The sequence below is a fragment of the Dicentrarchus labrax genome, unplaced genomic scaffold (assembly GCF_905237075.1).
Source record: "Dicentrarchus labrax unplaced genomic scaffold, dlabrax2021, whole genome shotgun sequence".
NCBI classification, from domain to species: domain Eukaryota; kingdom Metazoa; phylum Chordata; class Actinopteri; family Moronidae; genus Dicentrarchus; species Dicentrarchus labrax.
Genome location: NW_026136714.1, coordinates 28,462,797 through 28,489,553, shown reverse-complemented (window position 1 = coordinate 28,489,553; position 26,757 = coordinate 28,462,797). Strand labels below are relative to the sequence as shown.

Here is a 26,757-nt window from a genome sequence, read left to right as displayed (position 1 = left end):
GAACTCTGCAGCACGAGTACTGACAGGAACTAGGAAAAGAGATCACATCTCTCCTGTACTAGCTTCTCTGCACTGGCTCCCTGTAAAATTCAGAATAGAATTTAAAATCCTCCTCCTCACCTATAAAGCTCTTCATGGTCAGGCCCCTTCATATCTTAAAGCGCTCATAGCACCCTATTACCCCACTAGAACACTACGTTCTCTGAATGCTGGGCTGTGGTTCCTATAGTCTCTCAAAGTAGAACAGGAGCCAGAGCCTTCAGTTACCAAGCTCCTCTCCTGTGGAACCAGCTTCCAGTTGTGGTTCGGGAGGCAGACACCCTCACCACATTCAAGAGTAGGCTTAAGACGTTCCTCTTTGATAAAGCTTATACACTGAACAAAATTATAAACGCAACACTTTTGGTTTTGCCCCCATTCATCATGAGCTGAACTCAAAAACAGAAGTGTTGCGTTGATAATTTTGTTCAGTGTGGTTAGGGCTGGATCAGGTGAGTCCTGAACCATCCCTTAGTTATGCTGCTATAGGCCTAGACTATCGGGGGATTTCCCATGATGCACTGAGCTCCTCATCATCAGCACACATTCATGTCCCATTAATGCATACAACTTCACTTCTTCCCTGGAGTTCTTGTGCTTTCTCGTCTCGCAGGTTCTCATGGATCCTGGTGGAGCCTCCTGCCATTGTCCTGCTTGACTCCCATTGTTAATATCACTGATATTATTGTTATTATTACTACAGATACTATTATTACTATAATCACTGCTCATTGTCCCCCATCGTTGTTGTCGTCGTTGGCGTCGTCATCATCTTCTTCATGTTCATCATCATCAGTCACTACTATTAGTGTCGTTGTTGCTACTGTTGTTGCTGTGCACCTTTGTCTCTGTCCTTCTGTCGTTACCTCTGTTCTCTCTCTCTCTCTCTCTCTCTCTCTCTCTCTCTCTCTCTCTCTCTGTCCCTCTCTCTCTCTCTCTCTCTCTCTCTCACCCCAACTGGTCGAGGCAGACGACCACCCACCTAGAGCCGAGGGGTCTGTCCAAGGTTTCTGCCTTTTAAAAGGCAGTTTTTCCTTGCCCTTGTCGCCAAATGCTTGCTCATGGTGGTACTGTTGGGTCTCTGTAAATAATGTTATAAAGAGTTCGGTCTAGACCTGCTCTATTTGAAAAGTGTCCTGAGATAACTTCTGTTATGATTTGGTGCTATACAAATAAAACTGAATTGAACTGAATTGAAATAATATTCCTTAAAGCAATACTCAAACCACTTTGACATTAGAAGAAGATTTGCTTTACTTTAAACTGAAAAATAGTGCAATAGTGTGGCAGTAGTGTTTTTTTTTACTTACATTACACAACAGAATTTGCTGCTAGAATTCTTGTACTGTTATTTCTTAATGATTTCCTATACATATATATATACATATATAGTCTGCTTGGAACAATAATGTGTTTCTGATGTGTCCACTTTTTTTTATCCTTAAAAAGTCATCCACTCTCTATCTCTTTCTACCTCTAGTTTATATTTTTAGTTTATATAAAGTTTTCCTGCTGGACACAAGATGTCTCCTACTTCACTGTAAAGTCCATTCTCAGTGGATGTGCACTAAAATCAGATTTTCACTGAGCACAGAGAAACTTTCCACTTTCAGCAGATGGATGTGAAAACCTCACACTTGTCAAACTCTGCACATACATCATTCTACACAGTGAAGCTCAAACATCCAACAGTAGGAACAAGAAGAAACTGATTTTTGACTGGAGGGGTAACTTTAATCACAAGCTTTATTTTGAAAGGTTTAACGGAAGTCATGCGTTTTAGAGTCCCGTTTTGACGCTGGGTCGGCGTAGCTGCTTTCTTTGCAAAGGAATGCCGTGGCTATATCTCTGTCGGGATGGAGGTCTGACTGACGTTTTGATAAAAACATGTCGGGACTGCACTTTCTTATCTTATTAAATAACCGTGAGTATTTGTAGCCGATGCCACCCGGAAGAAAACCATCAGGCTAGCTGCCGTTTAATATCAATGAGCGTACAGGAGAGGGGAAAGCTAAGCTAACGTTAATATCGGCAGTATATAGTAGCTAGCTAAAACGGAGCCAGAGGATAACGTTACCTCTTAGCCAGGGTAGGTAACAAACCGGGCTGCCTCATCACTGTTTGAAGCCCGTGTAACCTTCACTTACCCTTAGAGTATATTGGCTTTAACACTTTAAAGGAAAAATGCTTCAAAAACAGTTCTCTCTTAACCGAGCTAACAGCCTAGGCTGCTAAAGCTAGCTGGATACCGTTTAGGGGAAATTCAGCCCTAAATGGAACTCACTGTGCGTTATTATTACAGCATTGCACTGTTGAGCGTTGAATTTGAGCTGATCTTTTCTTAAGCTGAACAGAGACGCACTGTACTGATAATACTGACACAACTACCATTAGGATTTTACAGGAGACATGCTCTGATACACTGCAGTAAACGCACCTTCCATGTATGACTAATATGGCTCTAATATTCCACTTAAAGATACATCAGCCAGTTCCGAATGTACTGTTACTGCAAATATCACATATAGCCCCAGTCTGTGCTAGGGCTGCACAATTAATTGAAATCGCAATATGGCCAAATGCAATATCCAAAACACAAAAAGCTGCAGTAGTTTGATGAAGGTAAAATGTGTGATATCATTATAATGAAGCACTCTAGCTCTTAAGAGATGCTCTAGCCTACAAATCTTGTTCTCCAAATGAAAGAAAATGTGTTTTTTTTGGGGTCACATCATCCTGATTTCAATTGTGATGCAGAAATTATCATTCCCATTAATCATGAATCAAATCGCCACTGCAACATTTGTCAAAATAATCGCAATATTTTTTACCATATCCTGCTGCCTTAGTTTGTACCTTTTTTATGTATTGGCATTACATTGGAGTGACAGAGCTGATAGAGAGGTGATAGGTATATTCATACTGGGGCAGTGTATTGGCAAGAATCTATTTTTAGGAAAATGGTAGTATAAAGAATATACTGCGACATGCTTCAAATATTAGTTAAAAAAATGTAAACACAAAAATCAATGGTGTTTTTGAGAATTGATACAATATCGCACTAATCATGTCAGCTCCAATACGACAAATATAACTTGTAATAAAACTTTTAGGGATGCAATGATTGTGAAAGTTTGGACAGATACCGATGTTTAAAATAACAATTTGACAGATAGCTGATGCCGATGGTTTTTTTTTGTTATTTATTCGCCCAAAGAAATCTACAGAGACAAGTCTGTGTTTTTTTATATCTTTCCACTGAAATAACCAAAATATTTTATGTATGTGTGTATTTCCTTTAAAATCACTAGATCTGGCTGCACATTTCTCTCACGTCTTGTAATGATGACATTACATTGCATGAGCTTATGTGTGTGAAAAACGTGCCTTTTTATATTATGCCTGCAGCTTTAAAGTCAATTCCCAAACATAACTTTTAAATGTCTCTGTTTTTTTTGTTTGTTTTTTTTACAGATGATGCTCAAAACAACATGGTAGTAACCTCCACCTGTAGCTGGCAAGCAAGAACATCTGGTCAGATTTAAGAGAACTGCTGCATATTTCCGAGTCAACATTTAGCACTTCGGCATTGTATTTGCTCCTAAGCATGGACCCATAACTTCCTCAGTGATCAGGGTTCACAGTTCTACTCTTCCTTCAGTTGCTGTGTGACGAACTGTCAGGAGGAGTTACAGCTGTTACTGCGTGTCGCCGTACAAGCCTGTGAAGCTTCGTCAAGATGTTTTCAGCGCTTAAGAAGCTGGTGGGATCTGAGCCAGGGCAGCTCAGGGACAAGAACATCCCAGCTGGCCTGCAGTCCATGAACCAAAGTCTGCAGAGGCGCTTCGCCAAAGGGGTCCAGTATAACAGTAAGTAATGTGGCCAATCAGACGACTAAAGAAAGCAGAAAATATTCACATTGGAAAAGCTGAAATCAGAAATTGGAATTTTTTTCTTAAGCTGTTAAAACACACCTGCCCGCCGTCAATGGGCTTAAGGTTAGGGTTATACAGATGCAGTTGGGTCAGGGGATAGGCGTAGGGTTAGGGTGGGTGTTAAGAGGTTAAGAAATGACAACGAAAGATTAAAGATCCATATAGTTGGCAGTTAATGTAATAGCTAACAACTAATCGATTAATTCGACTAATCATTGTAGCCCAAAAGACTTTATGTCCGTCCCATTTATAAATATAATATGTTGCTTCGCAGTTGTAAAGGGTTTTCTGACAGACTTTCCCTCCCAAGTGAAAATAGTCATCCGGGGAGATAGAAACACCGGGAAGAGTACTTTATGGCATCGACTGCAGGGCAAGAAGTTTGTGGAGGAGTACCTGCCCACTCAGGAGATCCAAGCAACAAGTATCCATTGGAATTACAAAAGTAAGTCATTGCAACTCTGAACATTGCAGCTTATTTGATCTTATCACCACTGCTTTGGTTATGTTTCTGTTTTGGTAAATATTTGACGTCTGCTGTTTCTGCCTCGTCAATTTGTCTCAGTGGCTCCATATCAAGGTAAAACAACAGAGACCATGTGTTCAGATTTATCCCTACCAAACTGAGTTTTAGAGTAGGCAGGGCTCCAGACTAACTTTTTGCATTGGTTGCACTGGTGCACCAGCACAAAATTTTGGTGCACCCAAATTTTTCATTGCGTCGCCTTTAACGCCATAGGGTCACCTTTTTATCGCTCTCCATAACTTTTATATAATGTGAATGATTTTTAAACAAGAATAAGGTGTAGAGAAATGCTTGTCTTTATTTTAAGCACAATTATATATAAAAAGAAAAATAAAGTGTTTAAAGTGCTTCCCTGAGCTGAAATTGAACATTTCAAACTAAAACACTAAGCAAAATAAAACATTTCCAAATAAAAGTTCTATACGAAACGTTGTTGACCCGCTCACAAATGCACTATTTCCGGCCATATTCTGACCGCACTCCTGACAGTACACGCAGTGCATTGCGTTACGTCTTTTGTTGTACCTCAGCCAGGGGAATTGTTTCAGCCAGTCCTGTCTGAAGGAATATATTTTGACCCTTTTAATTTGGGTCTCGGAGCCGGGCTCTATCCCAGACTCTGTTGTCTCCTCCTCTGGTTCCGAGTCTGATGCTGTCGCCGAAGGACCGGGTCTCTGCAATTTTTAAACACACACAAAGACCCGCCCGAGCTCTGTCTCTTTCGGTCACAGAACACAGAAAATGATGCGCTTGCGAAATAAATGTATGTTTTCACCCGGGCATGCTACCTAGAAAAATTATCAGTCGCACTCTTAAAAATTTTGGTCGCACTCTGGAGCCCTGGTAGGTGTCCTGTATTCCTGTTAGTCGTTCCATACCAAGCAAACCTTGTTCCACCACTACTACTTCCAGTGTTTTTTAGTTACTGGATTCATATTAGAGTAATTTAAAGCTCCAGTGTGTAACATTTAGTAGGATCTATTGGCAGAAATTAAATCTAATATTCATAGGTATGTTTTCATTAGTGTATATTAGCCTGAATCTAAGAATCTTTGTGTTTTTGTTACCTTTAGAATGAGACATTTTATCTACAGAGGGAGTGGGTCCTCTTATATGGAATCCGCCATGTTTCTACTGTAGCCCCAGAATAGAAAAATCATAAAAATTTGCTGCCTTCTTGCTACCTTAAATACGGTTAAAATGTCGAGCTAAATGTTCTGGCCTGTGTGACCCCATGCTGAGCACATCAGCCGTCAGCTAAATGTGGCTTTGGATATGGGGCGCATACATAATAACGTGTCATAATGAGTTGCTATTTAAAAACATTGATGATGACAACCGCTGCATTTCCTCAGGTTGATTAAAAAAAATATGTGAATATTATTTTTCTCTACTGCAACTGTTATTTAGTGTTAAATCATAGGAATTTCTTGTGTAAAGTGTTTTGTCTTTATATTAATATATTTAAGTATACTTTAAGTTGTTAGGCATTCATATATATTATGTTCAGTTTTGGGCATCTATTGCCTTCAAGGAATAGCGATAGGAAAGGGGGGAGGGAGAGAGAGGGGCTGACTTACAGCAAAGGGCCACAGGTCTACTTGAACCCATGGTAGCAAGGCAGCAAGGACTCAGCCTTGTTACAGTTCTCAACCAGGTGAGCTGCCAGGGCACCTTCAAGTTCTAATTTGCTTTAGCAATAAAAGAAGTTTTGAATGTTGTCGACCATCATTTTGTGCTTATTTTTTAAAAAAGGTTTTAGCACCAGTGTCAGGAAAAACCCGAACATTACCCAACCCTAGAGGCGAGGGGGTTGTAATCTGCAACATGACTGCTAGATGCCACTAAATCCTACACACTGGTCCTTTAACAGCCCTTTACATTAATTTTATTTCCCTTTTTGGCCCAAGAACATGAATAATGAAAATGCCCTTTCTGTGTCTCTCAGCTACTGATGATGTGGTCAAAGTAGAGGTGTGGGACGTGGTAGACAAAGGTGAGTGTTGACACACATGGCAATTAAAGAACCAGACTTTCTACTGAGGCTTACGTCACTATAAGATGTTACACCTTTCTCTCTCTACTGCAGTCAGCCTGCTACAGTACAGTCATGACATCAAATAGAGGCATAGTTGCTTATATGCTTTTTTGTCCTCAGTGTTGATGTTGTCTTTCTTTGCACCTCTCTTGCATTCATCTCAGGCCAAAAATATCCTCTTCCTGAAGGTGTAGGTGAGCGCCACTATAGTGTGTAGAAATTGAACTTGCCTGTGTGCCGTGGGTTTGCCCTGCCTTGTTCCACTCTTTATCTGAATGTCAATACGCTCAAGGTTTGGCTATCCCCTGTGTGGCTACATTTGGCTGAATTTTAGGCTGTACATAGCTAGAGCCTGAGCCTCTGAACCGTGTGAGCCATAACTTAATGCCCAGCAGTGTGTATTTAAAGGGTAATGCGTAATTAATTAAAATTAGGCTGCAAGATGCTTTTCCTTAAGAAAAGTGCCTGTGCTGCTCTGCTTGCTTTACTCATCGTAAAACAAAGACTAAACTGTGTGTTATATATTTTTTTCTTTTCAGTTTGACTAAACTTCTGATGTCTTGTTCATTCAGGCAAAGGCAAAAGGCGTGGAGACAATTTAAAACTGGAGAATGAGCCCCAAGAGGTGATTATCACATGACTGTCATGTGTTCAGGAAAAAAGCCTGACTTATGGAATGTGGGTCAGTGATGGTATTGGCTAAAGAAGTCTTATATGGTTTAAATGATCCAAAATGTAAGTATTATGTTGCCTATATTGTGTGATCATACAACATTTGTTTAATGTGAGTATGTGTGTTGCAGTCAGATGAGGTGGCCCTGGATGCCGAGTTCCTGGATGTGTACAAGAACTGTAACGGAGTCATCATGATGTTCGACATTACCAAGCAGTGGTAAGAGTCATCCGTCTGTCCTAACGCTGTCTCATCAGTGAACTCGAATGCTACAATATGCATGGACAGATTAGGTTTCAGTGTGTCTGCATGAGGCTGAGAGTTTCCACTTGTAGATTTTGTTCAGCTTGAAAGGCAAAACCCTTCAAAGATGTTTCAACATTGCTATTTTTGGGCATCATTTTTAGTTAGTTTGACTCCGGTTTTACATTGCTCACAATGTACAAACACAGACTAAGCATAAATAAAGAGGACTTGACAAAATAGTCATAAAACACCTATGTATAGTTATACATATATATTAACAATAACATTTGTAGACAGTTGACAATAGTGTAGTGGTGCAGATTGCAAAGGATAATGCAACAATAGGTATTTAAATGTTTGTTGTTGATGTGCCATGCTGGTGTACTGACCTTGTAGTAACCGTATTCATATCCCTTTCAGTATGTATTCATGCTTGTTTATGTTATTTCAGCACATACAGTAAATACATGCTGCTTTGACACTTAAAGATGGGTGTGGTTATAATTTCTTTTTCTTATTGTGAACAAATCCCATAAAAACACCAAAACCAACAGTGAATGTCTGTATTATTAGGATACTAAGTATTGTGTGTATATCAGAGCCTGATATACATTTTTCCTCTGTGCCACAGAACTCCATTGTTGTTGTCATAAACTATTAAAAACACATCAATTAGTCACACTGTTGCCCAATGAACACACACATTTTGACTCAATCTCACATACACCAAATAAATCGTTAATTCACAGATTCAGTGGCTGTACTGGTGTGACACCATGACTCCACTATATCTTTACATGTAAATAGTAATAAATGGTAGTTGATTGTTGCTATATTATTGTTCTAAATATAAAAGACATCTAAAATGTCTTCAGTAGGAATCAGTACAGGGAGAAGAGTAGGGGAGAAAGAACGCAGCCTTGGGGGGAACCGGTGCTGATGGTCTGAGAGTCAGAGACATTTTCCCCAGCTTTACGTGCTGTTTCCTGTCAGACAGGAAGTCTGTGATCCACCTGCAGGTGGAGTCAGGCACAGTGAGCTGGGAGAGCTTGTCCTGTAGCAGAGCTGGGATGATGGTGTTAAACGCAGAGCTGAAGTCCACAAACAGGATCCTGGCGTAGGTTCCTGGGGAGTCCAGATGCTGGAGGGTCAAGTGCAGGGCCATGTTAACTGCATCATCTACAGACCAGTTGGCTCTGTAGGCGAACTGCAGGGGGTCCAGGAGTGGGTCCGTTATGGCTTTCAGGTGGGAAAGCACAAGGCGCTCAAAAGACTTCATGACCGCAGAGGTGAGGGCAACTGGTCTGTAGTCATTTAGTCCTGTGGTCCTTGCTTTTTTGGGGACAGGGATGATGGTGGATGACTTGAAGTAGGCTGGCACATGACATGACTCCAATGAGGTGTTGAAGATGTCCGTGAACACCGGAGACAGCTGGTCAGCACAGTGCTTTAGGGTGGATGGAGAGACAGAATCTGATCCAGCTGCTTTGCGGGGGTTCTGCCTCTTATAGAGCTTGTTGACGTCCCTCTTGTAGGCAGAGAGTTGTCGCTGTGGTGGAGGAGGAGGGATTCACATAGGTGTAAAGTTGTGGAGTGGCCCAGGCTTCTGTTGAGCTAGGGGGGAGGGACTGGTGAGGTGGGGCTGTTGAGGGGTGTGACACGGGGGACGGTGTCAGGACTGCTCCTTTATCTGTCGAAGCGGCAGTGCCAGGCGCAAGTTGTTGAGTGGGGGGTTTTGGTCTTGTAGTTTATCTGTCTGAGCCCCTTCCAGACAGAACCAGTCGTTGGCTGAGAACTGATGTTGAAGTTTCTCAGTACTGTCGTTTAACTTCTCTCACCACCTTCCTAAACTTGTACTTATGGTGCTATCCATTTGTCTCGTAAATCCCCCGCCCGAGTTGCTCTGACACGAGAACGTGACGTTATTGCCTGGCTTGTACCACTTATAGTGTTCCCAGTGTTTCCTCTATGTTGATTTTGGAGTGGCCGCCACGGTATCAGAATTGGGGCAGACGCACGATGTAGTCACAGCTGCCTTTTAAATGATCCTGCCGACATAATGCACCCCCGTTGGCTGCTGCTCACATTGCAGTTTAACAACAAGTAGAACTATTCAGAGGTTATTGGGGCTGTCCAGTTTAACTCCACATACTGTTGTGTTGATGTAGCTTATTGTCAAAACGTTCGTATTCTTCCAAGTCGACTATTAAACTAACAGCTCCACCAAAAATGTCACCGCGGTGGGTCCGTTTTAATTGGACAACGTTCAACTTGTCAGTTCTCAGCTCAACGTCCTGATATCAAACATCTGGAAACATTAAAACGGTAAATGTATTTGTTTGTATCGCAGCGAAGTGTCAGTTCTGTTTCATACGTAAAACGTTTGCCGACAGGACAGGGGGGCGTGACGGGGGGGTTTTCTACAGAAACACTAACATTTCAAGTAATTCCGTTATTGCAAGTCTTACATTTCAATAATATTTTGGCATTTTCGCCTATTTCAATTTCAACAAGAGCTGTCACGTTTTTCTCGAGCCACTAGGGGCAGTGGCAGGCTATTGTTATTGTTAGCTACATTAGCCTATTTAACAAACCAGCTCGAAAACAAAACTTTATATTGTATTGCACGCACAGCAACACCGTGCAATGCATAAATTGGTGACCGGACTAAAGCAGCAATGTAAACAAATGTGTAAGAGCATTAAAAATCGACATTAAAACGACCAACATAGTACAAATACAAAGAAAATACATCTCAATATGGGCGCAGCCATCTTTGTTTTGCGAGTCGTATGTTCACCCTCGTTTAGCTCGGTGTACTCTGAGGAGCCCCGAGTGGGACGGCTGAAATTACGACCAAAAGGGGGTGTGTCTTGGTGAAATGTCACGAGATAGCTGCAAGATTTACGCTTTCCAACTCGGCTGGGGGATTTACGAGGCAAATGGATAGCACCATTAGACTCCTTAAACTTGTCCCTGTCTCCACTCCTAAACGCTTGCTCCTTCTGCAACCGTAACTGTCTGAGTTTGGCTGTGAACCAGGGTTTGTCGTTGTTCAACTCACCCTGGTGCGTGATGGTATACAGCAGTCCTCACAGAAGCTGATGTATGATGTCACAGCCTCTGTGTACTCATCCAGACTTTCAGTAGCAGTCCTGAAAACATCCCAGTCCGTAGAGTCCAAACATGCCTGGAGATCCTCCACAGCTTCACTGGTCCACTGCTTTAATGTCCTCACAGCAGGTTTACAGATCTTTAATTTCTGCCTGTATGAAGGGATCAGGTGGACCATGACGTGGTCAGAGAGGCCCAGTGCGGCGCGGGGGACAGCGTGATAAGCTCTGCTGACTGTAGTGTAACAGTGATCCAGTATGTTCTTCTCTCTGGTCGGGGATTTAATAAACTGTTTGTATTTAGGAAGATCGTGACTGAGGTTTCCTTTGTTAAAGTCACCAAGCACAATAACTAAGGAGTCCGTGTTAGTCCGCTCCACACACAGTATCTGGTCGGCGAGCATGCGCTGTGCATCCTGCATGTTGGCCTGCAGTGGAATGTAAACACCGACCAGAATGAATGAAACGAACTCATGGGGGGAGTAAAAAGGTTTGCAGTTTATGATCAAATATTCCAGAGTAGAAGAGCAGTGCTGTTGGCTCACTGTCACATCATTGCACCAGCTACTGTTGGTATAAAAACAGATACCTCCACCTTTCGATTTGCCGGAGAGTTCCGTGTTACGATCCGCTCTGAGGAGTTGGAAGCCTGCCAGCTGCAGCACAGAGTCCGGTACCGATCCACACAGCCACGTCTCCGTGAAGCATAAAACAGAGGATGAAGAAAAGTCCCTGTTTTTCCCCAGAAGTAGCTGAAGTTTGTCCATTTTGTTGCATAGTGAACGCACGTTGGAGAGGAATATTCCAGGTAGTGGTGTGCGATGTCCGTGCTGCACCGGCACGTTTCCCTCTCCTCCTGCGTTTCACTGCGTGAGCAAAGTTGAGCGCACCTTTGACCACAATGTCCAATAATTCCACGGAAGAAAGAGGAAAAGTGGGAAAGAGATCAGCTGGAGTTGTTCCCCTAATGTTCATGAGCTCTTCTCTAGTGAAAGAGCTCCGGGTATCATAGCCCAAAACTGAATTAACAAACAAAACAAGTAAAAACAAAGCGCACCAACACACCAAGGCAACCGTCCGTGGCGCCATCTTAGGTCTTGGGTTAGGGTTAGGGTTATAGTGCCAGCCTTATCCTATAAGAATTATAATAAAAGCCCTCATAGTTGAAGACTATGCAGATACAGATATGTATAGTTTGTGCATGTATGGAACCTTCACACCTGAAGACCCCACTAAATTTAAGTCCACCATCATGTATTTTCAGGTCACAACATGTAGCAACAGCAGCTAGACATCTTTAAACATCTGCGCAAAATGTGTAACTGGCTAAACATCTGACATTAAATCACACAATGAACTACAGCAATTTGATCAACATCGTTGTTTTCAGTGTATCTGGGTCTGAATTAAGAAATCGATTAAACATTTTAAACAGGATTCTTAATTCTACCCAATCATGAGACTCCCACGTGTCCTGGAAAACCCATAAATTTAGAGGCTAGCTTTCCATTCATGGAAAGATCTGGAAATTGATAAAAATGGACAGATATCCTGGAAATGTTTAATTGTATTGTAGCCCCTCACTCAGATCACCTACGTAAACTTGGGTTAGAGGAAAACTGTAGTAAACCGTAGTTAAATCACCTGAGACACTGCAGAAAAAATCATCTGTTGTGTGAACTTTGGGAAAGTGAGCCCATATACTCTGATCACCTACCTGTAATCACCCTAAGTCACTCATTGTGTAAAAAGTAAGGAATAAACCTGGGGAGAATGTGTCAATATTAGGTCTACCGGTAAATTATACAACCATTGTTGTCCTGTATTGTCAAGAAAACTCATGGAAATCTTTATTGGCCTAAGTTTTCTTCACTCACCCACAGATGAGTTATAATGCAAATTTGTCAATTGCAGGACTTTTAACTACATCCTGAGGGAGCTTCCGAAAGTACCCACCCATGTGCCGGTATGCGTGCTGGGGAACCACAGGGACATGGGCGAGCATCGCGTCATCCTCCCCGATGATATAAGAGACCTGATTGCTGGACTTAACAGGTAGAGATCAGCACTTAGCCAAACAGTCAAATGACAGGACTGGAAACAAAAACTCTCACTGAAAAGGAAGCTGATTTGAAGCTGGATTTTGCATTTGACAGCGGTCATGTAGCAGTATCAGTGAAGCAGTTACATATATACTTTCTCAATCACACATGATAATGTTACTACGCCCTCTTAATTTCCCTATAGATCACATCAGCAAATGGTGGTTAAAGTGAAAACCATGAGTGACTCGATTAAAGAAAATGTTTTGGAGGAACAACAAAAAGGAGAACAAAATGAGTCAGACATTAAATAGTGAAGAAGAGGAAACACATTTATCCAGCCCTAGCTCACGAAACAAAAACCGAAAAAAAGCTGACATTCTGTGTGATCCTTGATAAGGGTGTCCTCAACATACTTACTTCTGTCAACATAATAGCTTGATAATGTTGTTTTTGTCTTTGGATGTAAAATAGGTCTCAAATTAAACCCTGAACAGCCAATCTAAAACAAATCATTTGTACAACAAGACAATAATTTGTGTTTCAGATCGTATTATTCACTCCCCCAGATGAATAATTTATTTCACATAGTAGAATTAAAGGAATGTTTCCCAACATACTTATCAAGCTCTGTAAAATACCAGAAAATCCCTGCTCCCAACCTCCAGGAGCCGTGCAGCCAAAAAAAAAAAAATATTAAATTGAATTTAATTCAGATTACTATGTGTAATTTTAAAAGCTCATTGTAGTTCCCCTCAGCTCTACAGAGCTTTTTAGCCTCTTTTAGCCAATTGTTTTGGTTTTACTGCCAACAAACTCATCTCTCATCAACCTCGTTCCCAGCAGCAGCTGTTCAGGGATGAAACTTTAAAAACTCACTGTACACTACCTGCTCAGCAGCAAACAGGGGACACACACAGTTAGAGACTAGCTGGTGAACATACTGCAGCATTTAGCAGCTAAGGAAAGCCACAGGAGTTGGAGTTAGAGACCACAAACAGCTAAATGTATCATCCTTTATTAGGTGGATACAAACTCCAAATGAATGATAAGGTAGTGATAACATGTCAGATACTGTTCTGCTGCCCTTAAGTGGCCAAAAAGTAACTAATGCAGCTTTAATGTGTTCACAGTATTTACATTGGTATAATGAAGGGGATTACTAGGACATATTTGCAACATGGAAAAAAAATACTGCATACCTTAGAAATAGTCATGAAAGAACCATTAAAACGTGTGTTTTACAGGCCAATGGGATCATCTTACATCCACTATGCTGAGTCCTCAATGAAGAATGGCTTTGGCTTGAAATATCTGCACAGGTTTTTCAACATCCCCTTCCTGCAGCTACAGGTTACTTTTGATCTCTTATACACCATTAGTGCCATAATTGTTTTTATTTTTATTTAGTTGTTTTTATACTAGTTTAGTAGTAGTATTATAATCCACTTTAACTTAAGTGGAGAAGATAGGATTGCTGTATTGTTTGTCCTGTGTAACATTCTTTCTAAACATGCTTTCATACAGTGTGAATATGATGGCTTAATCTGAGGTTTGTGTGTACGTGTGTGTTTGCCTGCAGAGAGAGACACTCCTGAGGCAGCTGGAAACCAACCAGCTGGACATGGATGCAACCTTGGAGGAGCTCTGTGTCCAGCAGGAGACTGAAGATCAAAACTATGAGATGTACTGTCTGCATTCTTTGTACAGAGCCCCTAGTGGGACATAAGTAAAAGCTTTTTCTTTCACAAGTTTATGATGCACACCAGATAGTATACCATGTGCACATGATATGCACTGGCATCAGAAACTGGGAACACACTATAGCCGGCAGCTGTGTTTCCATCCAGCTCTTGAATTGGGGCGGCTGTGGCTCAGAGGCAGAGTGGGTCGTCCACTAATCGGAAGGTTGTTGGTTCGATCCCCAGCTCCTCCCACCACATGTCGAAGTATCCTTGAGCTGAGATAGATACTGAACCCCAAAAACGCATTCATACACATTCATACACCTTCCAATTAGTAGACGACCCGCTCTTTTCTGAGCCCTAGTCCCGAATCCTCCTCCCCTGGTAGACTTGTAGAACATCCGTAGTAGCCGAGTGCACACGTTGAAGGACCTCCTCAGAAAGAACAGCCTGCTCTGTCCTTTCCTGTAGAGGGCCTCAGTGTGGTCCGTCCAGTTTGTTGTTGAGTGTCACCCCCAGGAACTTGTAGGTTCTCTAAATCTCTACCCTCTCGCCCCTAATTGCAACTGGGAAGGGGGTCCTCTTGTTGTGGCGGAAGTCCACCACCAGCTCTTTGGTTTTCCCTGTGTTGAGCTGTAGGTGGTTTCTGTCGCACCATCCAATGAAGTTCTCGATCAGGTCGTTTCCCTGGTGATCCAGGGTTTGTTGTTGGGGAAACAGCAAATCCGCTTGGTGGGAATGACGCTGTCCTCACAGAACCTGATGTAGTCTGTGACACCCTCGATGTCGTCTCTGTGACAGCAAGCCATCCTTACAACTTCTTACCGCTGTGTTTCTTCCTATCTGTCCGAAATAGCGAAAAGCCGGCTAGTTCCACTGAACAGTCTGATATATTCCCATTCAGCCATGTCTCAATCAGACATAACATGCTGCACTCCCGATACTCACATTGTTCACTGACCAGGGCCGAGAGCTCGTCCATCTTGTTTGTCAGTAAGCATACATTCCCCATGCTTTCAGCTTCAGCTGGTTAGCTAATGTTTTGCTAACTTAAGATGTATATAGATGTGATACATATGTTGCTTTTATATTTTAACCATCTTCAAAATGTGGCTGTCTAATCAAAATAGAGAGCCTAGCACATAGCATATCCTAGCACATACCATACTACCATTCTAGCAGAAGTACAGGAAAGGAGAAAGTCAACCAAGGTACTGGCCGAGGCTTGCTCAACTGTTATTGTAGGAGTGAAAAGGGGTGGGACTTAGGAAGGGTCAATTATGAATTGTTGTGCCATTTGGGTACATTTCATTCAGTTTTTATTCTTAATGTCAGAATAAAAATAGTTTTCTTTTTCGTGGGTACAGGCCAAGTTATTGTTCTTGACAATTTCGGCAATATATTGTAAACATGTAAAGTTGGTAGTGCATAGAGTTACAATGGTTACAAGAAGTACCAATACGCATTTGTCTGGCCAGTCAATGCTGAATGTGCAAAAAATTTAACTAACAAAAACATCGATCTAGGTTCATTACATTTCTTGTATATTCTTCTTGACGAAGAGACTTATGAAGTTGTTTTGTTCTGTATTTCTCTGTATCCCAGAATATGACTAATCTGTAGGTGTTTTTTAGTTTTTTTGCTGATAAACTAGCTTCCAGCACAGGGCGATGTCACGACAATTGAACTATTCATGATGAAGGTCATCATGAATAGTTCAATTGTCGTCCTCAGCCTCAGTCATCATTCCACATTTTATTGAGCAGCCCTGTTGTGATTTCTGCAGTTTCTTGGAGAACTTGGAGTCTCGCAGTAAGGGCTATGGCTCTCCTGGTCCAGCCAACGGTCAGAGTCCCTCCTCAGGCTCCCAGTCCCCCATCGTCCCTCCCAGTGGGGCATCCACAGGCAGCTCCAGCCCCAGCACCCCTCAGCCCCCCATTCCCTCTCAGGCACTTCCACAATCCCCATCTGTTTCCGCCTGCGCTCCTCCAGCCCCCTCGACGGTGGTCAGCGTGGCAGCTTCACCTACAGTTGAGTCAAAGCCATCGGCCCAGTCGCCCGAACACCTTCAGCCCTCAGCTGTTTCTGGGGCGCCTCCCTCTCAGAAACGCAGCTTCATCTCCCGTTTGTTTGGTTCAACTTCTGCTACTGATGCTCCTGCTCCTGGACCAGGTAGGATTCTACAGATTACTCACGCAGTAAAAGCCTCCCGCCAGTCCACATTCCCTCTGCTCTGCAATTGTGTGCACACTGTCTGCAACCATTGATGTAACAGCAAGAATCTGTCACCTGTCATCTGTTTGTTTTGTATACTCGCTATAGTGGACCTTCTCATATCTACATGTATATTGCCTGTTAATGATCCAATTTCTGGTTGCTTAATGTAGTCCATTTCCCAGAAACTGCAGCTTATATGAATGTTTGTAAGCAAGTGCTGTCCTTATTGTCAAGAAAAACTCAGGAAAATGATTTGTTAAAAAGATTGGGAACTCTGAATATTCCATTTCTAACAACACATCCTCCCAAATGTTACACACTTGACCTTTAGAAAATCATGTTTGAAGGTCTAAATGAATGATGTTTGCTAGTAGTAGTCACAAGACACTTAGCAGTTGAGAAATGCAGAGCTTTTCAGGCGATCAAAGGACTGGCTGGTATTGGAATGTCATGTGATTTCACTGTTTCATTGAATTTCTAGTTTAAATAACAAAGCAACACACGGCAGAGCTGTGATGGGAGATTTCTAACACTAAACTTTAGATTTTAATAAAGTGAATTTGTTTAGTAGTTACTCACACACACTATGTTTTCCTCAGAGGATCCGCCTGCACCAGTGTGTCCTGCTAAGGTTCAGAGCGTAGATGATTTTGTGCCAGATGAGAGACTGGATAAAAGCTTCCTGGAGGACAGCCTGCCCTCCAAGACCAAGGTGCCTCAGCCTGCACCAGCTCCGGCTGTGGACAGTGACAGGTGAGATATTTTAAGAATCCTTTTCAGTTAGCTTGTTAATTCTTTGGGTCGAAGCAAGTATTTGTTGATTTCCTTTATTTGTATCTTTTTTGCATTGAAATTAGCCTTGATGTGGATGAAAAACAATGCTTTATTTGTTAAAACTTTCACTTTTTTTTATCTGACATAATATGCAACTTATATATAATAGAATACTGTGCATTAAGAAGTCTGCATATGTACAGTAGATGTGGCTGAGGTTCTGGTTTAGAGCAGCACAGTAGCCCACAATCGTAGACCAACCCTCTCGCCATGAGTAAAGGTAAAGAGGTTTCTGTCTTTTCTCTGTCCCAGTGATGGTGAAGGCAGAGGAAACCCCATGGTGTCTCGTTTCCAGGACGAGCTCGATCCTGATGACACTGAACCCAGCCTTCCCCAACCTAAGACCCTGCCCCCCAGCAAAGCTATCACTCTGACCAGTGACGAGGAGGAGGGAGTACCAGCAGCCCCCACTGTCACACACGACCAAGACCTGGACAGTGAATCTGAGCTGAAAGCGTAAGTCCTTTCTCTCTGTCTGTCACTGGGAGCCAAAGTGAAAGTTAACCAACCATGGGATTACTATTGACTAACGTCTTAAATGAACAAGATTTTGTTGCTTTTCTGTACTTTAATACATAATTTTATATCATTATAAAATTACATTATAATATCCTGTATTATAATTGTTTTGACAGAAAAGGCTATGCAGAAAAGAGCTGATGACACTCAGTTAAAGGCATGGTCTGATTTCAAACCATCCACATATATAAAGATGGATGAAATGACAGCTCTCCAAAAGTGAAGCCAAAATGTTTTGATTGCCCCCCGGTGGCTGACTGCAGTATAGTTCATAAAGCCTACTGCCTCCATGTTAACAGATGGGACATGGGCCACGTCAAATACATTTTGTCCCATTATTTATTAATTTTTCCCAAAGATGGTGTCTGTCATTTTAGGTTGTTCTTATCACGCTGATGTATGTGTTGCTCGCGAGTGAGTCGGCCAGGCGTATGGGCAGGACTTTGATACCCCAGCGGCAATTCCGATCACTACTGTGCATACTCTGGCTCCAAGTGGCGAAATATGACAGCGACCATGTCCTGTATATTTTAGCTTCATTTTTGTACAGTGGGAGAAAGTGGAGACATGGCGTTGTATCCGAAATTCCTCCAACACGGCCTAGAATGCGGTATCAGCAAAGGCAAAAACAAAACACATAAAAAAACACATACATACATATGGCTTACAGTTACAGTGGATATAAAAAGTCTACACACCCCTGTTAAAATGCCAGGTTTTTGTGATGTAAAAAAAATGGGACAAAGATAAATCATGTCCAAACTTTTTCCACCTTTAATGTGACCTATAATGTGAACAATTCAATTGAAAAACAAACTGAAATCTTTTAGGTGGAAAAATAAAAAATAGAAAACTTACAATAACCTGGTTGCATAAGTGTGCACACCCTCTTATAACTGGGGATGTGGCTGTGTTCAGAATTGACCAATCACATTCAAACTCATGTTAAATAGTAGTCAGTACACACCTGCCATCATTTAAAATGACTCTGATTAATCCCAAATAAAGTTCAGCTGTTCCAGTAGGACTTTCCTGACATTTTCTCAGTTGCATCTCAGAGCAAAAGCCATGGTCCACAAAGAGCTTTCAAAACATCAGAGGGATCTCATTGTTAAAAGGTATCAGTCAGGAGAAGGGTACAAATGAATTTCCAAGGCATTAGATATACCATGGAACACAGTGAAGTCATCATCAAGTGGAGGAAATATGGCACAATAGTGACCTTACCAAGAATTGGACGCCCTTCAAAAATTGATGAAAAGACGAGAAGAAAACTGGTCAGGGAGGCTTCCAAGAGGCCTACAGCAACATTAAAGGAGCTGCAGGAATTTCTGGCAAGTACTGGCTGTGTACTACATGTGACAAAAATCTCCAGTATTCTTCATACGTTTGGGCTATGGGGTAGGGTGGCAAGACGGAAGCCTTTTCCTCCAAAGAAAAACATCCAAGCCCGGCTAAATTTTGCAAAAAAAATACATGAAGTCTCCCAAAAGCATGAGGGAAAATGTGTTATGGTCTGATGAAACTAAGGTTGAACTTTCTGGCCATAATTTCAAAAGGTATGTTTGGCGCAGAAACAACACTGCACATCATCCATAGAACACCATACCCACAGTGAAGCATGGTGGTGGCAGCATCATGCTTTGGGGCTGTTTTTCTTCAGCTGGAACCGGGGCCTTAATCAAGGTGGAAGGAATTATGAACAGTTCCAAATATCAGTCAATTTTGGCACGAAACCTTCAGGCTTCAGTTAGGAAGCTGAAGTGGAATTTCACCTTTCAGCACGACAACGACCCAAAGCATAAATCCAAATCAACAAAAGCATGGCTTCACCAGAAGAATATCAACGTTTTGGAATGGCCCAGCCAGACCCCAGACCTGAATCCCATTGAACATCTGTGGGATGATCTGAAGAGGGCTGTACACAGTCGATGCCCTCGCAATCTGACAGATTTGGAGCGCTTTTGTAAAGAAGAGTGGGCAAATATTGCCAAGTCAAGATGTGCCATGCTAATTGACTCCTACCCAAAAAGACTGAGTGCTGTAATAAAATCAAAAGGTGCTTCAACAAAGTATTAGTTTAAGGGTGTGCACACTTATGCAACCAGGTTATTGTAAGTTTTTTATTTTTTATTTTTCCCCCTAAAAGATTTCAGTTTGTTTTTCAATTGAATTGTTCACATTATAGGTCACATTAAAGGTGGAAAAAGTTTGGACATGATTTATTATTGTCTCATTTTTTTACATCACAAAAACCTGGCATTTTAACAGGGGTGTGTAGACTTTTTATATCCACTGTAAGTTATGCTGGTAGCTTCCATAAAAAGGAATATAAATGCTATATGGCATAGAATTGTCTGGTGCATCCTCTGATGGTATATTAGATTTTTTTGTTTATACAAAATTTATACCACAGCTAATGACATGACGGCTCATGGTTACTTGTGGGTCTTCCAGGTACACAGAGGTCAGAAATGGCAACTGTCAGATCAGCAATAGAAGGACTTGTCAGTGTATATAGGACTAAAATTAAGAATAGATTGGATTAATGAAGCTAATGTTACTTGCACAAAGTTGCAGTCTTCAGTCTCATTTTTAAATATGTGAAGACTAAAAAACAACTACAAAACCAATTTTCCTTCATTTCGTTTGTGTTGTTTCTGCCCATATGGATGTGAAGTAGCTCTTAAATTGCATTTGTAACAGTCTTAAAAAGATATTTGAAAGTTGTGAAGTTGTTAGAAATCGTGTGCTGTGTTGATGAAGTGAGTTACGCAATAGCGCTGTAAGCCAATGTAACCACTGCTGCAGCAGAAGATCAAAGTCGAGAAGAAGAAATAAACAAGTGAAGAACGTGAAAGAAATGTATACCAAAATACTAATTCATTTTAAGGTAAACCAATGTTCCATATCCCCCTATTCCAGACCTGTGATCCACATCACAAAACCAAAGGTGGCATCTAAAGTGCCAGAGGCCAGAGGCCAGACACCCATCTCCCTCACTCTGACTCCAGCAACAGAGCAGCCGGCCCGACACCAAGGCAAGAAGAAGGGAATTGCACCCAAAGCAGAAGATTCGGATACAGACCCTGAGGCCCCTGTAGCCCAGCAGATGCTCTCGTTTGTCATGGATGACCCCGACTTTGAGTCTGAAGCATCAGACACACCAAAAATAGCGAAGGTAAAGTGGAACAGATTTAACAGCACAGCAGATTCACTCCGAGGTTAACTCACAGTTCACAGCTGAACTGCTGAAAGCCTGAGCTTTTAATGTAATTGTTGGATTTCAGTCAGCTATGTCACTCAGTCAAATCCACAGCATGATACAAATCAGCCAGAATACTGATTTTAATTTCACTCCTATCACACTGCCATTTTAAATTCCCCCCTTTTATTTTTTTGAGGAAATATTCCTCGTATTACTGTTCATTTTCGACTGTCCTATTCTTCCCAGGACTCATTTCCAGTCAGAGATGAGCTTCTGTCCGACCTCTCTGACGATGACCTGCAGTTAGCCAAGGTGCCAGAACCTCTGAAGCCCACTGTGATCTCCTTCAAACACAAGGACGACACCGACCTGTTCGGCCTCGGCATCCAGGACGAGGCTCCCGCAGCCAAAGACAGCAGTGAGGAACAGGAAGGCAAGTCACCAAATATCTGCCAATGTGTCTTTGTAACTCTGTGACTCAGTTGGTATTTCGATTAGAATTCACACTAGTATCCACAAAAGAGCTATTGCTATTGTTCTGCTATGTGTAATAGAGTTATTTTATTCACCTGATCAAATTGGCAGGAAGGCAAAGGTGGAACGATCATTGATCTAGATCAATGGTTTGAATCAATACAAAGTGACAACATCGATCATATCGTGTCATCTTTTTTAAAGGTTTAAAAATACAAAATAAAACCTTTAAAGGCTTTATGTATCAGGTTGTCCCACAACCACCAATCAGTCATGAGAGTGATCTCTTTGTCTAATAACATGAACAGCAGCCTCATTTTCTTCCTGATCATTCACAGCGTTGTCTACAGAAAGTTATTGTCCATTTCAGTGGTATCCCAACACACTGACATTTAAATGTGATAATATAACAAATTACAACAAGTCCTGTGGATTTGACACATACAAAAAGATTAATTCTGTACTATAGACCATTGACGGTATATATAATGGACAGAGTTTCCGGGTCTGAAAAGTAAGCCAACACGGAAGCGTCTTAAAACCTGCATCCATTGTAAATTCCAGCAGGTGGAGCTCCATTGGCTGCAATAACAGCGATCCCATTCATGTTAATGGAGAATGAGCTGACTTCTCACTTCATTTATGAGCTCAGTAAACAGTTTCCTGATGACACATTATGATGTTCATTTAGCACATTATGGTCCAATTTAGAGTAAAATAAACAGGGTATGCTTTTGTGCAGGGCTACCTTTTTGATCGACAGGTCCAAACTCAGATCAAACTGTCAAACTAGGCAATGCTGATCAATTACGAAGCAAGATTCTGTTACTGCGTTGCCTATTTTTCACTAAACATAATTTCAGAAACATATTTTAGTTAACTGTTTAGCTGTTATACATTGCTAGCTGTGACCAGGCGAGCTGCCATTGTTTCTGGCTACAGGCGAGTCAAAACTGCGCAGCTAATAAAAGCAGTTCAACTCGCAGTACGTCACATCCGCTGGCTCACGCTGGCTCTGTTTTACTGTCACGGCGGCGACCAAAACGGCACTCCACAAACCAATGGGTGACGTTACGATAGTGTCACGCTTGCTCCAGACCATAAAAGATCTCTGAAAGGTCTGTGATCAATGATTCAACTACATGCCTCTAACATACAAGACATCACGCTCACTCCAAGAGAAGGTGATTATCCGGAATGAATAGAACCATAGTTACATATATAGGTATGTGATGTTTGGATTTCAATGCATGTTTAGAATCTTTGGATGTTAAAGCAATATCAAGGTATAAAGTTTCTGCTTCATAATGTTTTAGTCAAGTGGTTGAAAACTCTTTAAGACTTGAAAAAGGATCCATCTATCTACCACTTCAGTCTATCATCACTATAAGACTTTGTATACATCTGCTCTTCTTTCAGAGAAAGAAAGCAAACACTCCTCCAAAGAAAAGAAGAAAAAGAAGAAGAAAAGCAAAGAGGTAAAGTTATTGTTGTTCATATTACATACTTTGAGTAGTCTAAAAAAACTGTGATCTCAATACAATAAATTTTGTCCTTTCGTTTTCAGGAGGATGAAAAGAGCAAGAAGAAACACAAACACAAGAAAAAGGAGAAAGATGAAGCTGCAGCAGTGGATGAGAAAAAGAAAAAGAAAACCCGGACCAAGAAAACAGAAGTGGACGAGTTGGAGGACTTCCTGGGTGGAGGAGCAGGTTTGGTCAAAAGAGATGACGGTGATTATGAAGAACTATAAAAGCTCCTGTTTTCTGAGGAAATGGAGCCACAGAACAGCAGTGAGGAGTGTGGTCGTTCAGAAAAACCTCTTGGTTCCTTGACTTGTATGTGCATAAAGCAGCATCTCCAAGCCATACGCAATACACAAGGCTACCGATGACACCCAGGTAAAATATCCAAGACACTCTGGTACCTGTATGTTCCTTCTGATTGATTTCCCCATCTGCACTACTGCTGTCACTTTCATTCCAACCTTTAAGAAACAGCGAGGAGACCCACATGTACTGTAGTGAGTTGTGACATTCAAAATTGATGATTGGTGTACCCACAAATTGGCTCTTTGTAATTTCAAATGATTGACTATGTTGGCTTAATTCTCGATTTGATTTGAGACAGTCTGCAAGTGATCCACTCCCAATCCGCTGCTGTAAATACGGTTACCATTTTGTCTGAATGTTTGTTTGTTGGTGTAATAATGGAGAGCATGCTAAACGTGATGACTCACTTCTGAGAGACTCCATAAATGTCCTGTCCTGTCTTTTCTTCTTTGTTTTCTTAAATGGTTGATGGCAGATTTAGTCTTAAGAAGAATTATTAAGAAGAATTTAAGTGAGTTGATTTAAGGATTTTTCCCATGACATCCCCCCTTTTCACCCTTGAAGTATGTCCAAGCTGAGCCGGTTAAATTTGCAAAGTTAAAGGAGCAGTGTGGAGGATTTAGTGGAATCTTGCGGTAAAGTTGCACATTACCACCAACTGAATACAGCTTCCAAAAGTGTAGGAGAAAGGCCAGTGCCCCTATATAAAGCCAGTGTTTGGTTCGTCCTTTCTGGGCTACTGTAAAAACATGACGGACTCCATTAAAGGCGACCCAAAGCTGTAGATAAAATGTCACATTCTAATCAAAACACAATGATTCTTATTTTTAGGTGATTATACACTAATGAAAACATACCTATGAATATTATATTCCATTTCTGACAATAGATCCTCCTAAATGTTACACACTGGACCCTTTTAGGGGAATGGTTTCTCCTCTAACTTTCTCTGTAATCACTTATTCAGTATGGCTGATCACACGTTGATGACAGAGGACAGAACAGAGGTATAACCGGCTGAGACTCAGTAACTGGACCATGTCTGTCAAAGTGGTCATATCCTAGGTTATTGTGCAGCCCCTCTGTTGATGATGTATCCGATTACTATGGGTCTGCTCAGAACTGGTGGAAATACAGGCTTGTTTGCTGGATAGCACCGAGGTCCAAAGAATCTTTAATAGAACTTGTTTAAGAACCAGGACTTGGTTTGGTTTTGGTGGGAAAGGGGCCTCCTGGAAATGAAACATCGCGAATGTTCAGCCTTGCTGAGTGAATTAAGAATGGTCGCTTGTGAAGGGTAAGAGTGAGCTCAGAGTTTAGTTTGATAAAGATACGTTTGCTACTACTTCCTACTTCATGACATGAGAGAGGGAGCGATTGTGTATTCCTCAGGGCTCACTGTGTGTAGTACGTTCAGTGAGTGAGCGAATTGGTTGATACCAGGAGGGACTGTCTAACAGTGAAGTGGACGCATCGTTATCACAGCTTTTTAAAAATTAGCCGGCTCAGTGTGGATGTAGTCTTGTTGTGACACCATCGATACATAAGATAGATGTCTCCACTTCCTCCCATGTATGAAAATACATACAAATTGTGCTAGTGATATCATTCAGAGTCGTGATCGGAATTGCTGCCGTGGTATCAAAGTCCCGCCCATACGCCTGGCTGACTCAATCGCGAGCAGGGCTCAGCTGTCAATCATGATGTAAAAGCCCCTTTCTATAGCATCAAATGACTCATTCAAACCAAATTGATCTGAAAAATGAACACTTGAACATACATCAGCGTGATAAGAACTACATAAAATGACTGACGCCATCTTTGGAAGCAATTTATTTAACGTGAACTTTTGTACGTGCACTACCTGGAGGCAGTGAACATTATGACCTCTACTGCAGTCAGCCACCAGAGGGCAATAGGAATCTTTTGGCTCTACTTCTGGATATATATGTGGATGTGTAAGACAACAGCCACTAAAGCCACTTCGGCAGCGAACAAGTCATCACTGGAGATTTTCTGATTGTGATCTAAATAGCTGTTACTTTCCTCCCCCATTAGCAATCTAACGATGACTTTAACGGCCACCTTCCTCTGCTTCAGCCTGCGGGCTGCGTACAAATTCTGTGTTTTCTGCAATTGCCTTAATGGAGGTTATTACAAGGGAATGACATGCCGCTATCCTCATGAACCATTTTTAAGTGTTCTTACTGTAAAGTGTTAGGTAGCTGGGTTGGGTTCAGAATGTTGTCCTAGCCTTTAATTGGTGAAACAGAATCTATACCATCCTTAAAGCCTGTTATAAGATTGCAGTGACTCCGTGCATTTGTTTTTGTTTTTGTTTTTGTTTGATTCTCAATAGACAGCATCCTTATATAGCAAATTGTAGGATTTTTTGAATATTTCTCTGTAAGTAACATTTCTGAGATTTTCCTCATTGTTTTAGCCTTGTGTTATTTATTGCTTCTGTTTTGGTTTTCTCGCAAAATGTCAGGATTTTGTTTGTGATTTTTGTGCTGAAACTGTCTCATGACACTCGATGCAGCTTTTTATGGGTTACAGTCGTTGGTATTCCCTAACTTTCTCCTGTAATACATCCTCCAACCGTTTACTTCCACTGCTTTTAAGGACGTGTGTGGTGATATGAACTGCTACACTTTTCACACTTTATTTCTTTTGTCCAATGCCTCAGATTTGCCTGCTTATGATAGACGGAGACCACATGCATCTTCCATCCCCAAAATGTTTCAAACGAGTGAAACATTCTTGCATCTAAGACCAACAATGTGTTTTTTTTAGACAGATTTCATACAGTTTCCATCTCCCATACACACTAGTTGCTGGTTTACAAAGAAATTATGTTTGATATTCCAAAGTTGAAACTATGCAGCATTGATCCTGATTACTGTATGCTCTTTTTCTGTCTTTGTCATGTGATTGAGGATAAATGCTGAAAGCACAGTTTCAAGCAAAGCATGAGACTTAAATGTACAGCAAGAAAAGAATGTATAAAGTATATAAATAAATCTATATATCTGAAGAGTTTTGTTCCAAAAATGATACATACAGCATGTGGAAACAATATGTTGACAGGACAGATCCAGTAGGGGGAATTACTCTAAAATAATCCTGTAAGTACAGTTCTGAGAATCCATGTGCACACACTAATATATTTAAGATATTTTTCCCAAATGGATGTGTGAAATTTTGGAATGAAACCTTTCATTTATTTTTCACCCCATGACATGTTCCATCTTTACACTGTGAGTTTGCCTATGTTTGGTTTGTCCAATAAATGCAAACTTATTTCTTCATAAAGGACATTTCTTGTGTCTTTTTTCCTCTTCCAGTCAGTGTTTATTCCTGTTTCTACAGTGTG

General features: G+C 41.4%; 2 protein-coding genes across 6 annotated transcripts in view; both read left to right on the top strand.

Moving 5' to 3' along the window:
• The window catches only part of imp4 (IMP U3 small nucleolar ribonucleoprotein 4), a 196,496-nt gene that overhangs the window by 156,419 nt on the left and 13,320 nt on the right, over window positions 1–26,757 (top strand). The window lies entirely within an intron of this gene.
• On the top strand, window positions 1,818–26,696 carry rabl6b (RAB, member RAS oncogene family-like 6b). 5 transcript variants are annotated; one of them, XM_051422296.1, is made up of 17 exons: window positions 1,818–1,963; window positions 3,514–3,908; window positions 4,285–4,419; window positions 6,449–6,496; window positions 6,703–6,732; window positions 7,111–7,163; window positions 7,342–7,430; window positions 12,485–12,625; window positions 13,860–13,965; window positions 14,195–14,298; window positions 16,084–16,469; window positions 17,114–17,267; window positions 17,601–17,804; window positions 20,793–21,048; window positions 21,322–21,508; window positions 22,969–23,027; window positions 23,117–26,696. In XM_051422296.1, exons 2-17 carry the CDS (start codon window positions 3,779–3,781, stop codon window positions 23,300–23,302), a joined length of 2,268 nt encoding a protein of 755 aa, XP_051278256.1. In that variant the 5' UTR covers window positions 1,818–1,963; window positions 3,514–3,778; the 3' UTR covers window positions 23,303–26,696. The 5 variants fall into 5 exon arrangements, with proteins under 5 accessions (XP_051278256.1, XP_051278253.1, XP_051278257.1 ...); XM_051422293.1 differs by having other exon boundaries at window positions 4,249–4,419; XM_051422294.1 differs by lacking the exon at window positions 1,818–1,963 and adding an exon at window positions 1,980–2,128 and having other exon boundaries at window positions 4,249–4,419.

What these genes read in the sequence shown, in the direction of transcription:
- rabl6b (XM_051422293.1), top strand. Translation starts at nt 3,779, where the DNA reads ATGTTTTCAGCGCTTAAGAAGCTGGTGGGATCTGAGCCAGGGCAGCTC. An exon ending in GTGGGACGTGGTAGACAAAG is followed by an intron (nt 6,497 to 6,702) that starts GTGAGTGTTGAC and finishes CATTCATCTCAG; the next exon opens with GCCAAAAATATCCTCTTCCT. An exon ending in TCCCCTTCCTGCAGCTACAG is followed by an intron (nt 13,966 to 14,194) that starts GTTACTTTTGAT and finishes GTTTGCCTGCAG; the next exon opens with AGAGAGACACTCCTGAGGCA.